This window comes from Notolepis coatsorum, assembly GCF_963971535.1.
Source record: "Notolepis coatsorum genome assembly, chromosome: 1".
In the NCBI taxonomy this organism is placed as follows: domain Eukaryota; kingdom Metazoa; phylum Chordata; class Actinopteri; order Aulopiformes; family Paralepididae; genus Notolepis; species Notolepis coatsorum.
This window is the reverse complement of record NC_140165.1, coordinates 56,532,766-56,548,840: the sequence shown is the minus strand read 5'-3', so window position 1 is coordinate 56,548,840 and position 16,075 is coordinate 56,532,766. Positions and strand designations below refer to the sequence as shown.

Here is a 16,075-nt window from a genome sequence, read left to right as displayed (position 1 = left end):
CCCCCCCCCCCCCCCCACCGCAGTCAACGGTAATAAGCATATACACTTACACACAGATAGCTGTGATCGCGGTAGAAATACATATCAGATCACATTTATATATAGTGTTCTTGCCTTGTCTCTGATGTAATGCAAGAGAAATAATCCAAATATCTGATCGCAATTCCAAATAATGCTCGTGGAGGTCCGTACCACACTACTGAACATTTCACAATGACGGGCGGGCGGCTCGCCTGAGTATTTAAACCCCGCCCGCCCGGCTCAGATCGGCTCCTAAAACACACCAGCCCATTTTCAATGAGATGCAATAGCTCCGCCTGGCAGTAGAGGGCGGTGTTGACAGTCTGCCAGCTCAGACAGGGTCTGAAGGCTATACCAGAGGCTGCAGCTATGAATTATGAATAGATATAGCGAATAAACGAAATAACGATCCCAAAAACGAGTTAACTCATTTCTGGCGCTGAACGCATGGCGGGCAATAACGAGTTAACTCGTTTCCGGTGCAGATTGTGTTAAAGATAATTGATACACATCTATTGACAACCAGAACTATGAACACAACAGAGAAGCCGACTTTGAGGTATCTTGTTTTGATTTGAATTATTTATTTCGGACATGTAATAAAATACAAACAATATAAAATCAGAGGCGGCCGGGTAGCACAGCGGACTAAGCGTCTGTCTACCACCGCAGAGACACTGGTATCGAATCCGGCTGTCAGCGGTGCCTCTGGCTTGGCCGGCCGTCATACTGACACAATTGGCGGTGTCAGCGGGAGGGAAGCCGGTGGGTGGTAATCCGGTCGACTCCTACAGGTCGGTCAGGGCGCCTGCACAGCGAGGGAGGGAAATGGTGAAGGTTGTGTGACCTCCCACGCGTTACACTTCACCAATGAGAGTCCTCGCTGCCAGGTGAAAAGAGGCTGCTGGCTGTCTCCTATGTATCGGAGGAAGCATGTGATAGACTTCAGGGCTCCCTAGACCGGCAAGTAGGGGGCACATGCGTGCAACAACCAGGAAGGGGAGGGGGGAATTGGCATAACGACTAAATTGGGATGGGAGGAAAATACAGAAAAACAGGAGGAGAAAAAGTGGATAAAAAAAAAAAAAAAAAAAAAAAATCAAAACAAATAATTGAAAAATGTATTAAATGGAAAAAATATATAAATAAACAAAAGCAAAACATCAATTTACATGTTCGAAAAGGAGTAGGAAGAAGTATACACTTATTTAATCCTACCCCTTTTCCACTACTCAATGAGTGTACTAATTTAAATCCTTACAAAAAACAAATATATATATATATATGCAAAACAAAATAAAACGTATTATGTAAAACATGATTGTTGACTTGCTAATAGCGAGCGCTCCTCCAGCACATCTCTGACTGAGCACACTTCTCTGGCCCCAGTCCTCTGTGCGTGTCGAGAGATGTTTAGCCTCTTGGCCCGCTGCTGTAATCGCACTCTGACGCCAAAAACACTAAAACAAACTTTTGGACGTCAAACATCTCAGGAGAAAGTTAAAACTTTTCAGACCCTCAGTCGGAGGAGGGATTTCGTAGTAAAACACGCGTGGATTAATTGAAAGACTATTTTTCTGCCCCGGCATTAATGATATCTGGGTAATGCTCTGCCAGGGCCTTATATTACATATTAGGACCATATGGTATCAAAGCCCCCAAGTAAACCCAGAAAATCACTAACAGAATGTCGAAAGACGTCTTATCCCCCTTCAAGGCCTCTCTTCATCCCGCTTCACTTGATCGTCAAATAATCTATTCTGCTTTGTTTTGAACTTCTATCCTAATCCACTGTTTAAAGGTAGAATTCCTGATGTCGTCTCAAACAGCAACTTCCAGGCAAAAAGAACCCCGCTTGGTATTGTACTTTGCTTACATGTTTTGTTTTGATCCACTGTGTGGGTTGGAGTTCAGTGGGGGGGGGGGGGTCGCCGGCCACGCCCCCAGGCTCTGCTGAGACAGAGAGGTCTGGAGAAGCTCGAGACCACTTGGTCTTGTTTACTGCAAATTATTGTATGTACACACACACAGAACATGCACTTGGCACTTTACTGGCGCGCGTGCGTGTGTGTGTGTGTGTGTGTGTGCGTGTCAGAGAGCAGTCCCAGTCTCACTATGGAAAGTAAGGAGAGAGATCAATCATCTTGACCAGCTGCACCTGCGTCAGTTAACCTCCCCCACTGCTGCTTCAGTAAGTCTCTACAGACTCTCACCTCTGCAGATACTAGAACCAACCCCCTCCTCCCACATATATATATATATAATTATAGAGGTGCAGCTCAATAAATTAGAATATTGTGGAAAAGTCAGCCGTCTTCCCCATGACTGTGTAGCTCTCTGAACCAGACAGACGGTTTAAAGGCTCAGGAAACCTCTGCAGGTGTTTTCAGTTAATGATCTGATTAGCGTGTGACACTGTGTGAGTCTACAATATTGAACTTTTTCACAATATTCAAATGTTCTGAGATACAGAATTTTGAGTTTTCATTAGCTGTAAGCAATAATTATCAAAATTATAACAAATAAAGGCTTGAAATATTTCTGTGTGTAATGAATGAATCTATATATGAGTGTTTCACTTTTTGAATTCAATTACTGAAATAAATGGACTTTTCCCACGATGTATTGAGCTGCAACTGTATATATAATATATAAACCACATTATATAACTATATAGTAACTTATCTTGGCAGAGCCTGAGGCCAGCAATAGCAACAACTCCTCTATACCCACTCAACTCCAACTCACGCGTTAATCAGACCAGAACTAAACAAAACAAAATGTAAATAAAATGCAATACCAAGCGGTGCAGTGTTGCCTAGAGGCCACTGTTTGACGACATTACGGATTCCACCTTTTAACACAATGGCGCCCGACCACGGAGATGTCCGTGTTTCGAATCCAACGGTTGAGGACCAACCACGGACATGTCCGTGGCAAGGTTGTTTTGGCTTTTATTCCATTTTAATAACCTACTCTATGTCACCGAGCATCACTGCAGAAGTACCCTACACTTTGAATTAGAAAAAGTGCATTACCGGCCAGATCCTCTTAGGGGCGCTATCTCGATAATGCAGTGTTCCCTGTGGCAGAAGTTGTCTTGTTTTTTCTGGATCTCCAATGTAGTTTTCTGCTAACATGAAGCGGGATCATCCCTATGTTCCCCGGGTCCTATGTTCCCCGCTTGATTGATTAATAGATTGAAAATGTTATTACTTTTTATTATTTTATTAATTATTAATGTCCGCCTTGTTTCAAACTGGTTAAGCTTAGGCCCTCTTTCGAAGTTGGTTAAGGTTAGAGTTTGGAATCAGGGCTGGTGGTCTAAAATGTTCAATCAATCAATCAAGCGGGGAACATAGGACCCGGGGAACATATGACCCGGGGAACATAGGACCCGGGGAACATAGACATGCTCCCCATGAAGCGATGCCTATAGCCTGTTACACGGAATACGTTTTGGGACGCGGATTTCAGTGTGCAGTAAAGGATTATATCATCAGCCAATGGACATATCGATCTACCAGATCGCGATCGATAACTGGGAAATCCTTTGGGGGATCCAAGATCTTTTTCACGTAAATTACATGCTGATCAGACCTTGTTATGATAGCCATCCACCAGATCAGCGAATGTGGCTACTGAGGCTAACACGGTTATTGGTAATCAATAATCAGAAACGAGGTCCCCCGCCCCCCCCCCCCCCCCTTTCATGCATTCATGGTGGACCATCATATCGATCATATGCAGTTTGATTTTTAACTCTAGCTTCTGTATAGCCGAAATGCCATTGGATTTAACGTTAGTAGCTTAGCGGCCTGTATCTCGCCTTCCAGGAAATATACTAGCCGAAATCCCTTATAACGCTTATATTCAAGATGCTATAAAATGAGAACGTATTGATGAAAAAATTATTTCCATTTTGAAGGGACGGTTTATGGTCTCAATTGACAATGAGAATGGACAGATAGCAATACTATAAAGTATAGATTTAGCTCTACAAACAGCCCCACGGACTATGCAAGTCTGTTTAGAAATGCTGGCCGTCTAGAGTGATTTTAGACGGATCCAAATGGCCCCGAAAGTGTTAAGAACAGCACTTTTCCCGCGCGCTTCAGGGGTGCTGGGTGTATCTTCATTGAGATGCTGCAGGGCGCGCCGGCCTTCCCCGGGGGAGGGGACGTGTTCGAGCAGCTGCAGAAGATCTGGGCCGTGAGTAACTTACTGCACCTCGCTGTACTTACTGTACTTACTGTACCTCACTTACTGTACTTACTGTACCTCACTTACTGTAACTTACTGCACCTCACTTACTGTACTTACTGTACCTCACTTGCTGTACATCACGTACTGTACTTACTGTACCTCACTTACTGTACTTACTGTACACCACTTACGGTACATCACTTACTGTACTTACTGTACCTCACTTACTGTACATCACTTACGGTAACTTACTACACTTACTGTACCGCATCTTACTGTACTTACTGTACATCACTTACTGTAACTTACTGTACCTCACATACTGTACTTACTGTACCGCACTTACTGCACTTACTGTACCTCACTTACTGCACCTCACCTTACTGTACATACTGTACATCACTTACTGTAACTTACTGTACCTCACTTACTGCACATCACCTCACTGTACATCACGTACTGTAACTTACTGTACCTCACTTACTGTACTTACTGTACATCACGTACTCTAACTTACTGTACCTCACTTACATCACTTACTGTACATCACTTACTGTACTTACTGCACCTCACTTACTGTACCTCACTTACTGCACTTACTGTACCTCACTTACTGTAACTTACTGTACTTACTGTACATCACCTTACTGTAACTTACTGTACCTCACTTACTTCACTTACTGTACCTCATTTACTGTGCATCACTTACTGTACTTACTGTACAGCACTTACTGTACAGCACGTACAGTACATCACTTACTGTACTTACGGCACTTCACTTACTGTAACTTACTGCACTTACTGTACCTCACCTTACTGTGCTTACTGTACATCACTTACTGTAACTTACTGTACTTACTGTACCTCGCTGGCATCACTTACTGTAACTTACTGTACCTCACTTACTTCACTTACTGTACATCACTTACTGTACTTACTGTACCTCACTTACGGTACCTCACGTACTGCACTTACTGTACATCACTTACTGTACTAACTGCACCTCACTTACTGCACCTCACTTACTGTACTTACTGTACATCACTTACTGGAACTTACTGTACCCCACTTACTGTACTTACTGTACATCACTTACTGTAACTTACTGTACCTCACTTACTTCACTTACTGTACATCACTTACTGTACTTACTGTACCTCACTTACGGTACCTCACTTACTGCACTTACTGTACATCACTTACTGTACTAACTGCACCTCACTTACTGCACCTCACTTACTGTACTTACTGTACATCACTTACTGGAACTTACTGTACCCCACTTACTGTACTTACTGTACATCACTTACTGTAACTTACTGTACCTCACTTACTTCACTTACTGTACATCACTTACTGTACTAACTGCACCTCACTTACCGCACATCACTTACTGTACTTACTGTACATCACTTACTGTAACTTACTGTACTTACTGTATGGCACCTTACTGTACTTACTGTACATCACTTACTGTAACTTACTGTACCGCACGTACGGCACTCACTGTACTTACTGTACCTCATTTACTGTACATCACTTACTGTACTTACTGTACCTCACTTACTGTACTTACTGTATATCACTTACGGTACCTCACTTACTGTAACTTACTGCACTTACTGTACCTCACCTTACTGTGCTTACTGTACATCACTTACTGTACCTCACTGGCATCACTTACTGTAACTTACTGTACCTCACTTACTGTACTTACTGTACCTCACTTACTGTAACTTACTGCACCTCACTTACTGCACCTCACTTACTGTACTTACTGCACCTCACTTACTGTACTTACTGTACCTCACTTACTGTACCTCACGTACTGTACTTACTGCACCTCACTTACTGTACCTCACTTACTGTACTTACTGTACCTCACTTACGGTACCTCACTTACTGCACTTACTGTACATCACTTACTGTACTAACTGCACCTCACTTACTGCACCTCACTTACTGTACTTACTGTACATCACTTACTGGAACTTACTGTACCCCACTTACTGTACTTACTGTACATCACTTACTGTAACTTACTGTACCTCACTTACTTCACTTACTGTACATCACTTACTGTACTTACTGTACCTCACTTACGGTACCTCACTTACTGTACTAACTGCACCTCACTTACTGCACCTCACTTACTGTACTTACTGTACATCACTTACTGGAACTTACTGTACCCCACTTACTGTACTTACTGTACATCACTTACTGTACCTCACTTACATCACTTACTGTACATCACTTACTTTACTTACTGCACCTCACTTACTGTACCTCACGCACTGCACTTACTGTACCTCACTTACTGTAACTTACAGTACTTACTGTACATCACTTACTGTAATTTACTGTACTTACTGAATGGCACCTTACTGTACTTACTGTACATCACTTACTGTAACTTACTGTACCGCACGTACGGCACTCACTACTTACTGTACCTCATTTACTGTACATCGCTTACTGTACTTACTGTACATCACTTACTGTACTTACTGTACGTCACTTACGGTACATCACTTACTGTACCTCACTTACTGTACTTACTGTACCTCACTTACTGTACTTACTGTATATCACTTACGGTACCTCACTTACTGTAACTTACTGCACTTACTGTACCTCACCTTACTGTGCTTACTGTACATCACTTACTGTACTTACTGTATATCACTTACGGTACCTCACTTACTGTAACTTACTGCACTTACTGTACCTCACCTTACTGTGCTTACTGTACATCACTTACTGTACCTCACTGGCATCACTTACTGTAACTTACTGTACTTACTGTACCACACTTACTGTACTTACTGTACCTCACTTACTGTAACTTACTGCACCTCACTTACTGTACCTCACTTACTGTACTTACTGCACCTCACTTACTGTACTTACTGTACCTCACTTACTGTACCTCACGTACTGTACTTACTGCACCTCACTTACTGTACCTCACTTACTGTACTTACTGTACCTCACTTACTGTAACTTACTGCACCTCACTTACTGTACCTCACTTACTGTATGTACTGTACCTCACTTACTGCACCTCACTTACTGTAACTTACTGCACCTCACTTACTGTACTTACTGTACCTCACTTACTGTACTTGCTGCACCTCACTTACTGTACTTACTGTACCTCACTTACTGTACTTACTGCACCTCACTTACTGTACCTCACTTACTGTACAGCACTTACTGTACCTCACTTACTGTACTTACTGCACCTCACTTACTGTACTTACTGTACCTCACTTACTGTACCGCACTTACTGTACCTCACTTACTGTAACTTACTGCACCTCACTTACTGTAACTTACTGCACCTCACTTACTGTACTTACTGTACCTCACTTACTGTACCTCACTTACTGTAACTTACTGCACCTCACTTACTGTACTTACTGCACCTCACTTACTGTAACTTACTGCACCTCACTTACTGTAACTTACTGCACCTCACTTACTGTACCTCACTTACTGTAACTTACTGCACCTCACTTACTGTACCTCACTTACTGTAACTTACTGCACCTCACTTACTGTAACTTACTGCACCTCACTTACTGTAACTTACTGCACATCACTTACTGTAACTTACTGCACCTCACTTACTGCACCTCACTTACTGTAACTTACTGCACCTCACTTACTGTACTTACTGCACCTCACTTACTGTACTTACTGTACCTCACTTACTGCACCTCACTTACTGTAACTTACTGCACCTCACTTACTGTACCTCACTTACTGTACTTACTGTACCTCACTTACTGTACCTCACTTACTGCACCTCACTTACTGTACTTACTGTACCTCACTTACTGTAACTTACTGCACCTCACTTACTGTACTTACTGCACCTCACTTACTGTACTTACTGCACATCACTTACTGTACTTACTGTACCTCACTTACTGTAACTTACTGCACCTCACTTACTGTACCTCACTTACTGTACCTCGCTTACTGTACTTACTGTACCTCACTTACTGTACCTCACTTACTGTACTTACTGTACCTCACTTACTGTAACTTACTGCACCTCACTTACTGCACCTCACTTACTGTAACTTACTGTACCTCACTTACTGCACCTCACTTACTGTAACTTACTGCACCTCACTTACTGTACCTCACTTACTGTACTTACTGCACCTCACTTACTGCACATCACTTACTGTACTGTACTTACTGCCCCTCACTTACTGTACTTACTGTACCTCACTTACTGCACCTCACTTACTGTACTTACTGTACCTCACGTACTGTACCTCACTTACTGTAACTTACTGCACCTCACTTACTGTAACTTACGGCACCTCACTTACTGTACTTACTGCACCTCACTTACTGTACTTACTGTACCTCACTTACTGTACCTCACTTACTGTACCTCACTTACTGTAACTTACTGCACCTCACTTACTGTACCTCACTTACTGTACCTCACTTACTGTACTTACTGTACCTCACTTACTGTAACTTACTGCACCTCACTTACTGTAACTTACTGCACCTCACTTACTGTAACTTACTGTACCTCACTTACTGTAACTTACTGCACCTCACTTACTGTAACTTACTGCACCTCACTTACTGTAACTTACTGCACCTCACTTACTGTAACTTACTGCACCTCACTTACTGTAACTTACAGTACTTCACTTACTGTAACTTACTGCACCTCACTTACTGTAACTTACTGCACCTCACTTACTGTACCTCACTTACTGTAACTTACTGCACCTCACTTACTGTAACTTACTGCACCTCACTTACTGTAACTTACTGCACCTCACTTACTGTAACTTACAGTACTTCACTTACTGTAACTTACAGTACCTCACTTACTGTAACTTACTGCACCTCACTTACTGTAACTTACTGCACCTCACTTACTGTAACTTACTGCACCTCACTTACTGTAACTTACAGTACTTCACTTACTGTAACTTACAGTACCTCACTTACTGTAACTTACTGCACCTCACTTACTGTAACTTACTGTACCTCACTTACTGTACCTCACTTACTGTAACTTACTGTACTTCACTTACTGTAACTTACTGCACCTCACTTACTGTAACTTACTGCACCTCACTTACTGTAACTTACTGCACCTCACTTACTGCCCCTCACTTACTGTACTTCACTTACTGAACTTTCAACTTTTAGATCACGATTCAATTTGATCATCCAGCTCCCAAAGAAACAGACCATTATTCAGGTCAGGGCCTCCAGGCCGTCTTATGCTGGAGGCTCAGGTTAGAATCCCTCTCTCCTTTCATCTACAGGTCCTGGGAGTCCCTACTGAGGAGTGCTGGCCGGGCGTGAGCGAACTGCCCAAATACAAACCAGGTGAGGTCCAAACGAAGCGCCCAAATACAAACCAGGTCAGGTCCAAACGAAGCGCCCAAATACAAACCAGGTCAGGTCCAAACGAAACGCCCAATTACAAACCAGGTGAGGTCCAAACGAAGCGCCCAATTACAAACCAGGTCAGGTCCAAACGAAGCACCCAAATACAAACCAGGTCAGGTCCAAACGAAGCGCCCAATTACAAACCAGGTGAGGTCCAAACGAAGCGCCCAATTACAAACCAGGTGAGGTCCAAACGAAGCGCCCAATTACAAACCAGGTGAGGTCCAAACAAAGCGCCCAATTACAGACCAGGTCAGGTCCAAACGAAGCGCCCAATTACAAACCAGGTCAGGTCCAAACGAAGCGCCCAATTACAAACCAGGTCAGGTCCAAACGAAGCGCCCAATTACAAACCAGGTGAGGTCCAAACGAAGCGCCCAATTACAAACCAGGTCAGGTCCAAACGAAGCGCCCAATTACAAACCAGGTGAGGTCCAAACGAAGCGCCCAATTACAAACCAGGTGAGGTCCAAACGAAGCGGCCAATTACAAACCAGGTGAGGTCCAAACGAAGCGCCCAATTACAAACCAGGTCAGGTCCAAACGAAGCGCCCAATTACAAACCAGGTCAGGTCCAAACGAAGCGCCCAATTACAGACCAGGTGAGGTCCAAACGAAGCGCCCAATTACAAACCAGGTGAGGTCCAAACGAAGCGCCCAATTACAAACCAGGTGAGGTCCAAACGAAGCGCCCAATTACAAACCAGGTGAGGTCTAAACGAAGCGCCCAATTACAGACCAGGTGAGGTCCAAACTTGCTGGTTCAACCTTGCAGGGCAAATGAACATCAAACCTTTGATCTCCCGGGACGTCGCTCCGTCATGTGATTTTATTTTATTTACTCAAGCATTTTATATTAACCTAAACATTATTTGTCAAACACTTACCCCGAAGTTGTTGAAATGGTCAGTCTTTCATTTCAATGGAGAGTCTGTCTGTTTACTGAGTGCCGCCGCGATGAATGGAATGAGACTTGGAATGAGAATAACACACTTCACGTTCTAATCAAGATGTCTGCCGCCAGTACACAGACAGACTCTCCATTGAAGTTTTGAGAAGTTGAACCATTTCAGTTACAAGAGGAAGCTCTAAACCAGCGGTTCTCAAACTTTTTTATACCACAACCCCATTTTATTTATAACAATTCTTCCTCCACCGTTTGATTGATTGATTGAAAACTTTATTAACAGATTGCAGAATGGGTACAGTACAGTACAGCTCAATACATACAATTGTTAAGGGGATGCAGACCAGAGAAAGACTTTCGTCTTGTTTACATCAGGGTCCCCCATTTTCAATTGATCATAATCTTCATAATTCATCATCCTATCTTCCTTGTGTTCAAAATTCACAACACGTCAGGTGGGACTTTTAGGGCAAATGTCTGCTTTTCTCAGAATACCAACCTGATAGTACATCTTGGGGTGGAATTCCCCTCAGCGAGAAACCGGCATTAGTGGCTTAATCTAATAACATTTATACAGTATCAACAGTGAAGCCTGCAGAATGGATGATGTTCTCTTTAGCCACAAGGGGGCATCATCGCGCTATGAGAAAGGAAGTCTACCCGCTCCCTGTGTGTGTGTGTGTGTGTGTGTGTGTGTGTGTGTGTGTGTGTGTGTGTGTGTGTGTGTGTGTGTGTGTGTGTGTGTGTGTGTGTGTGTGTGTGTGTGTGTGTGTGTGTGTGTGTGTGTGTGTGTGTGTGTGTGTGTGTGTGTGTGTGTGTGTGTGTGTGTGTGTGTGTGTGTGTGTGTGTGTGTGTGTGTGTGTGTGTGTGTGTGTGTGTGTGTGTGTGTGTGTGTGTGTGTGTGTGTGTGTGTGTGTGTGTGTGTGTGTGTGTGTGTGTGTGTGTGTGTGTGTGTGTGTGTGTGTGTGTGTGTGTGTGTGTGTGTGTGTGTGTGTGTGTGTGTGTGTGTGTGTGTGTGTGTGTGTGTGTGTGTGTGTGTGTGTGTGTGTGTGTGTGTGTGTGTGTGTACTGGACTCACGCCACAAGTACCCCTCCCAGTAACAGTCTGACAGGGCACCAGCAGGTCACTTCCTAATTCCACCCTAATTAATGGTTCCCTTTCTTTCTTTCTTTCTTTCTTTCTTTCTTTCTTTTTTTCGTTCTTTCTTTCTTTCTTTCTTTCTTTCTTTCTTTCTTTCTTTCTTTCTTTCTTTCTTTCTTTCTTTCTTTCTTTCTTTCTTTCTTTCTTTCTTTCTTTCTTTTTACATGTTTGCCCTTTTCTCTCTCTCTGTCTGTCTCTATTTCTCTCTCTCTTCGCCTCTCTTTCTATCTCTCTCTCTTTCTCTCTGTCTTTCTCTGTCTCTCTCTCTTTCTCTCTCTGTCTCTCTCTCTGTCTCTCTCTCTCTCTTCCTCTCTCTCCCGTTGCGTAAAGATGAGCCGATAAGAATGGAATGTGTAGTTTTTGACTTTGGGCCAGTGTGGGTAATTCTATACGTTGGGTTGCCTCATGGACACTGGAGCGACGTCCTGAAGACTATTAACAAAAGCAAAAGTAAAAAAATATATAATAATAATAATAATTAAACTAGAGACACAAAATAGTTCTGACGGACAAACATTGGAAACGTATTTTTCTCAGCTGCACATTCTGGTTTGTTGTCAAGTTCAAGCTTTATTGTCAATACTACCACATGTACAGGACATATAGAGGATCGACATCTGGTTCCCCCAGACCCCCGGTGTACACAAAATATAAGTCAATAAATACAACAATTAAGAGAAACACAGTCTCAAGATGTAACATAAAGTAGCAGCATATTCCATCAAATCTGTCCAAAAACGTGCGAAGCAGCATTTTAGAGCGTTTTTATTTTTTATTACAAAGTGCTGAGTGAATAACGGTCCAGACCTTTTTCCAACAGAGCAGGGAGTGGTTTATTTGTGTGTTTCTAAAGTGCTTTGTGCATTACAGTCTGCTTTTCTGGGGGGGCGAGGGGGTGTTTATTTTCAAAGTTCACTGTTTAGGACGATCTGGTTCCAACACACTGTACTGGATACAATGGTTCATATCCCGGTTAAAGGGATCGTTCACTGTTTCTTTTAACCCTTTCACTACGACACTACAGACGGTTAGTGTGGTAGTGACAGGGTTAACCTTCTGTAGTGTGGTTGTGAAAGGGTTAACCCTTTGTCGTGTGGCAGTAATGAGTTAACCTTCTGTATTGTCGTGGTGTAAGGGTTAATCCGTTGGTAGTGTGGTAGTGAAAGGGTTAACCCTAGCCCTAATTTCTTCGCACCAATGAAGAAGTCTTTATTTGTCCTGCAGATGAACACATACACATGCGAGATGGGCGACACACAGGAACACACACGCATGCACTGAGTCGCAGATGAAATGTCTCTCTGCACTTTTCCCATCCCGTCGTCCTTCCCCACCAAGGGCAGCCTGGAGCTGACAATCCGAGTGCTCCTATCCATCTTCGTCGGGGACGCGACAGCATTAGCGATCTGTTCTGCGTCTTATCTGGAGGGGAAACCCTTGCGAGCACCGGGGAGAACATGTAAACTCCACACAGAAAGGCCTGGGAGATACCCCACCTGGGTACCTGGCAACCTAGTCCCCAAGCGGGAATTGAACCCAGGACCTTCTAGCTGTGAGGCGACAGTGTTAGCCGCTACCCCACCGGTTCTTTCTCAGCACGATCCATGCTGTTCTCCACACTGGATAATCACAGCTCCGGCTAGCTAGCCACACCAATAATGCAAAGTCACTGGGGCCAAGCTCCCATCTGTACAAGCTAGCTGAAGCTAACAGGGGCTGGGCCGCCCCACTGACTTTGCATTAGTCTGTGGCTAGCTATCCGGAGCTGGTATGAGGAACAGCGAGGATCGTGATTCTTGACAATCAACAACATCATTGATAAGTAGAAAATAGGGCTAGGGCTCAAGAATTGTGAGCTATCTCTTTAAGGTCTGTTGACATAGACGGAATATCCCATAATATTACCACGGAAACGGAACGCTGAGGGACTAAATCAAACAGGAAATTATTTTGAGCTTCTTAGGGGGCTTTCTCATTAGGAACGGTTGCTCCGCTCCGTCCTCGCTCCGTCTTTGAGTGCGGACTCCCCCCCTCCCTCTCCCCCCTCTGGTTTATGTACACACTGCAGTCTTGGTTCGCTCCGGGTTTTGTTTACGGTTTGCGTTTTGAGCGTGTAAGCTGCCGTAGGCGATGATGTCACACTCGAACGTCAACAGTTGAACAGTTGAACAGTGATGGAAACTGGACGCCCGATATAAAGAAACGAATAACCAATAAATATGAAGTTATCTTTGAACCTCTGTTGTCAAGCCTTGTCAATATAACCCATTTTCTCACGAATGGAACTGGTGTCGTGGAGTCCGCTTTGAGCGTTTTCCAGGGTTAGCGGCTGACGCTAGTTAGCTTAGCCTAGTTATTGGATAACTTAGCAGCTAACGTTAGCCCATTGCCCGCTGGTCTGTGTCTAATGAAATTACAATTGCATGTCATTGAAGGTCCGTGCTGGTCTGTGTCTATAATGAAATGAGAGGAAAGCTCTGCGCTAAAGCATGTCTCATCTCAGCCGCGACGTGACAACATACTCGATGTTATATAAAAATAATCTTGTGGTCTACTTGAAAATCAGCCTGCAATCTACCGGTCGATCACGGCCGACTGGTTGGGCACCACTGGTCTATTTGTGGGGCGGCTTTGGCTCAGGGGTAGAGCGGGTCGTCCAATGATTGAAGGGTTGGTGGTTCGAATCCCGCTCAAGCCCATGTCCATCCCATCGCCGTTGTGTCCTTGGGCAAGACACTTAACCTACTTGCCTCGTATGAATGTGTATGCATGTGAATGAATGTTGGTGGTGGTCGGAGGGGCCGTAGGCGATGATTATTCGCCACGCTTCTGTGAGTCTGCCTCAGGGCAGCTCTGGCTGCAATTGTAGCTTACCACCACCGGTATGACTGTGTATGAACGAATAATGGACTCTGTGAAGCGCTCTGGGTGTCATGAAAAGCGCTATATAAATCCAAGCCATCATTATTATTATTATTATTATTATAGAAATAAATGCATTCGAACAAGAAACCAATGTATAGACATAGCAATGGCAAAAAATTGCCAGGCCTAAATGCGAGCCAGGGAAGTCTTGTGCTTGTAACGTGGCTTCATCTCGAAGTTTTCATCCACTGAGCCGTGAGGCTCAACATGCTTGTTTGGTTGAGGTCTGAACTCGCCAAATTACCCATAAATATAGTTTTTGTGGGTATTGTCCAGTTGTTGCTGTATGTTTTTATCTGCCCAAAATTCAAGCAAGCATGAAAGCATTACAGTAAGCTTGCACACCACGCCCCCCACTCCGTCGTCGGGGACACTGGTTCGCACCCGAGACCACCTATTCCAGCGGTCCAGGTTTGGAGTGAATCAGCGTCCCCGGGGACGCGGGGGAGCGTTCTCATCACACCCTATTTTGGTGCGATCGTGCTCTGATTCGACCCCGAATGGCTAGTGTGAAAGCCCCCTTAGTGCACGCCGTAGCATTCTAGCTAATATCAGCTGACTAAGATAAGATAAGATAAGGGATAATTGGAAGCAAACCCTGTGCACCTCTCCTCTGAAGAGCCGACGGCGTGTTGATATCGTAAAGTACAGGAGGTCCACGCTAGCTTTTCATCTGGATTTGTCAGTAAAGAGAAGGGTCTGCAAAAAGGAGTGAGCGCCAGAGCTGGACCTACTTTTTCAGATATCATCGGTGCACAACCTCGTTGTTGGGAGGAGGGTTATCGATGGCGGGAGGAGGAGAGGCGCTCGGGTCGAGACCACAGTGCGAAAGCTTCCTCGTGTCCGGAACTGGCGGAATAATACGTTGGCTTCTTCAAGTGAGCGTGTCCTCTGTGTGTTGTGTTTCTACGCTTCGACATGCACATGTCTCTTCTCTCTCTCTCTTCTCTCTCTCTTCTCTCTCTCTCTCTCTCTCTCTCTCTCTCTCTTCTTTTCTCTCTCTCTCTCTCCTCTCTCTCTCTCTCTGGGAGAGGATGATGATGAAATGGAAGAGAAGCAGCACAGCAGACAAGACTGTGGTTTTAGAAGGAGAGCAGCTTCTCTGATTCACCTTGATCTCAGCAGTGTGCGTGCGTGCATGTGTGTGAGTGTATGAGTCGGTATGTCTATGTGTGTCTGACTGTATGTGTGTGTGTTTGCACCGAGTGGGGAGTGCTCTTTCATTAGTGTGTGTGTGTGTGTGTGTGTGTGTGTGTGTGTGTGTGTGTGTGTGTGTGTGTGTGCACGCACGCATGCATCTTTTAAAACTCCTCCACCCTCTTCCAGCCCTCAGAGTCCCGCCTCATGTTGAGTTGCCCTGACGACTCAGCCCCGTCACCGTGACGACTCACAGTGAGTTGTGAGGCTGGAGCTGATCACAGCTGACCTCC

The 16,075-nt window shown here is 44.3% G+C and overlaps 1 protein-coding gene across 1 annotated transcript in view; it reads left to right on the top strand.

Moving 5' to 3' along the window:
- Positions 1-16,028, top strand: part of cdk15 (cyclin-dependent kinase 15) — a gene marked incomplete at its 3' end in the record, with an annotated part of 129,225 nt that extends 113,197 nt beyond the window's left edge. Inside the window, exons 10-12 of the mRNA XM_084320708.1 lie at positions 4,140-4,233; positions 9,546-9,609; positions 15,979-16,028. Of these exons, the coding sequence (XP_084176834.1) occupies positions 4,140-4,233; positions 9,546-9,609; positions 15,979-16,028 (208 nt within the window). The remainder of the gene's footprint in view (positions 1-4,139; positions 4,234-9,545; positions 9,610-15,978) is intronic.
- Between the last annotated feature and the right edge of the window lie 47 nt (positions 16,029-16,075).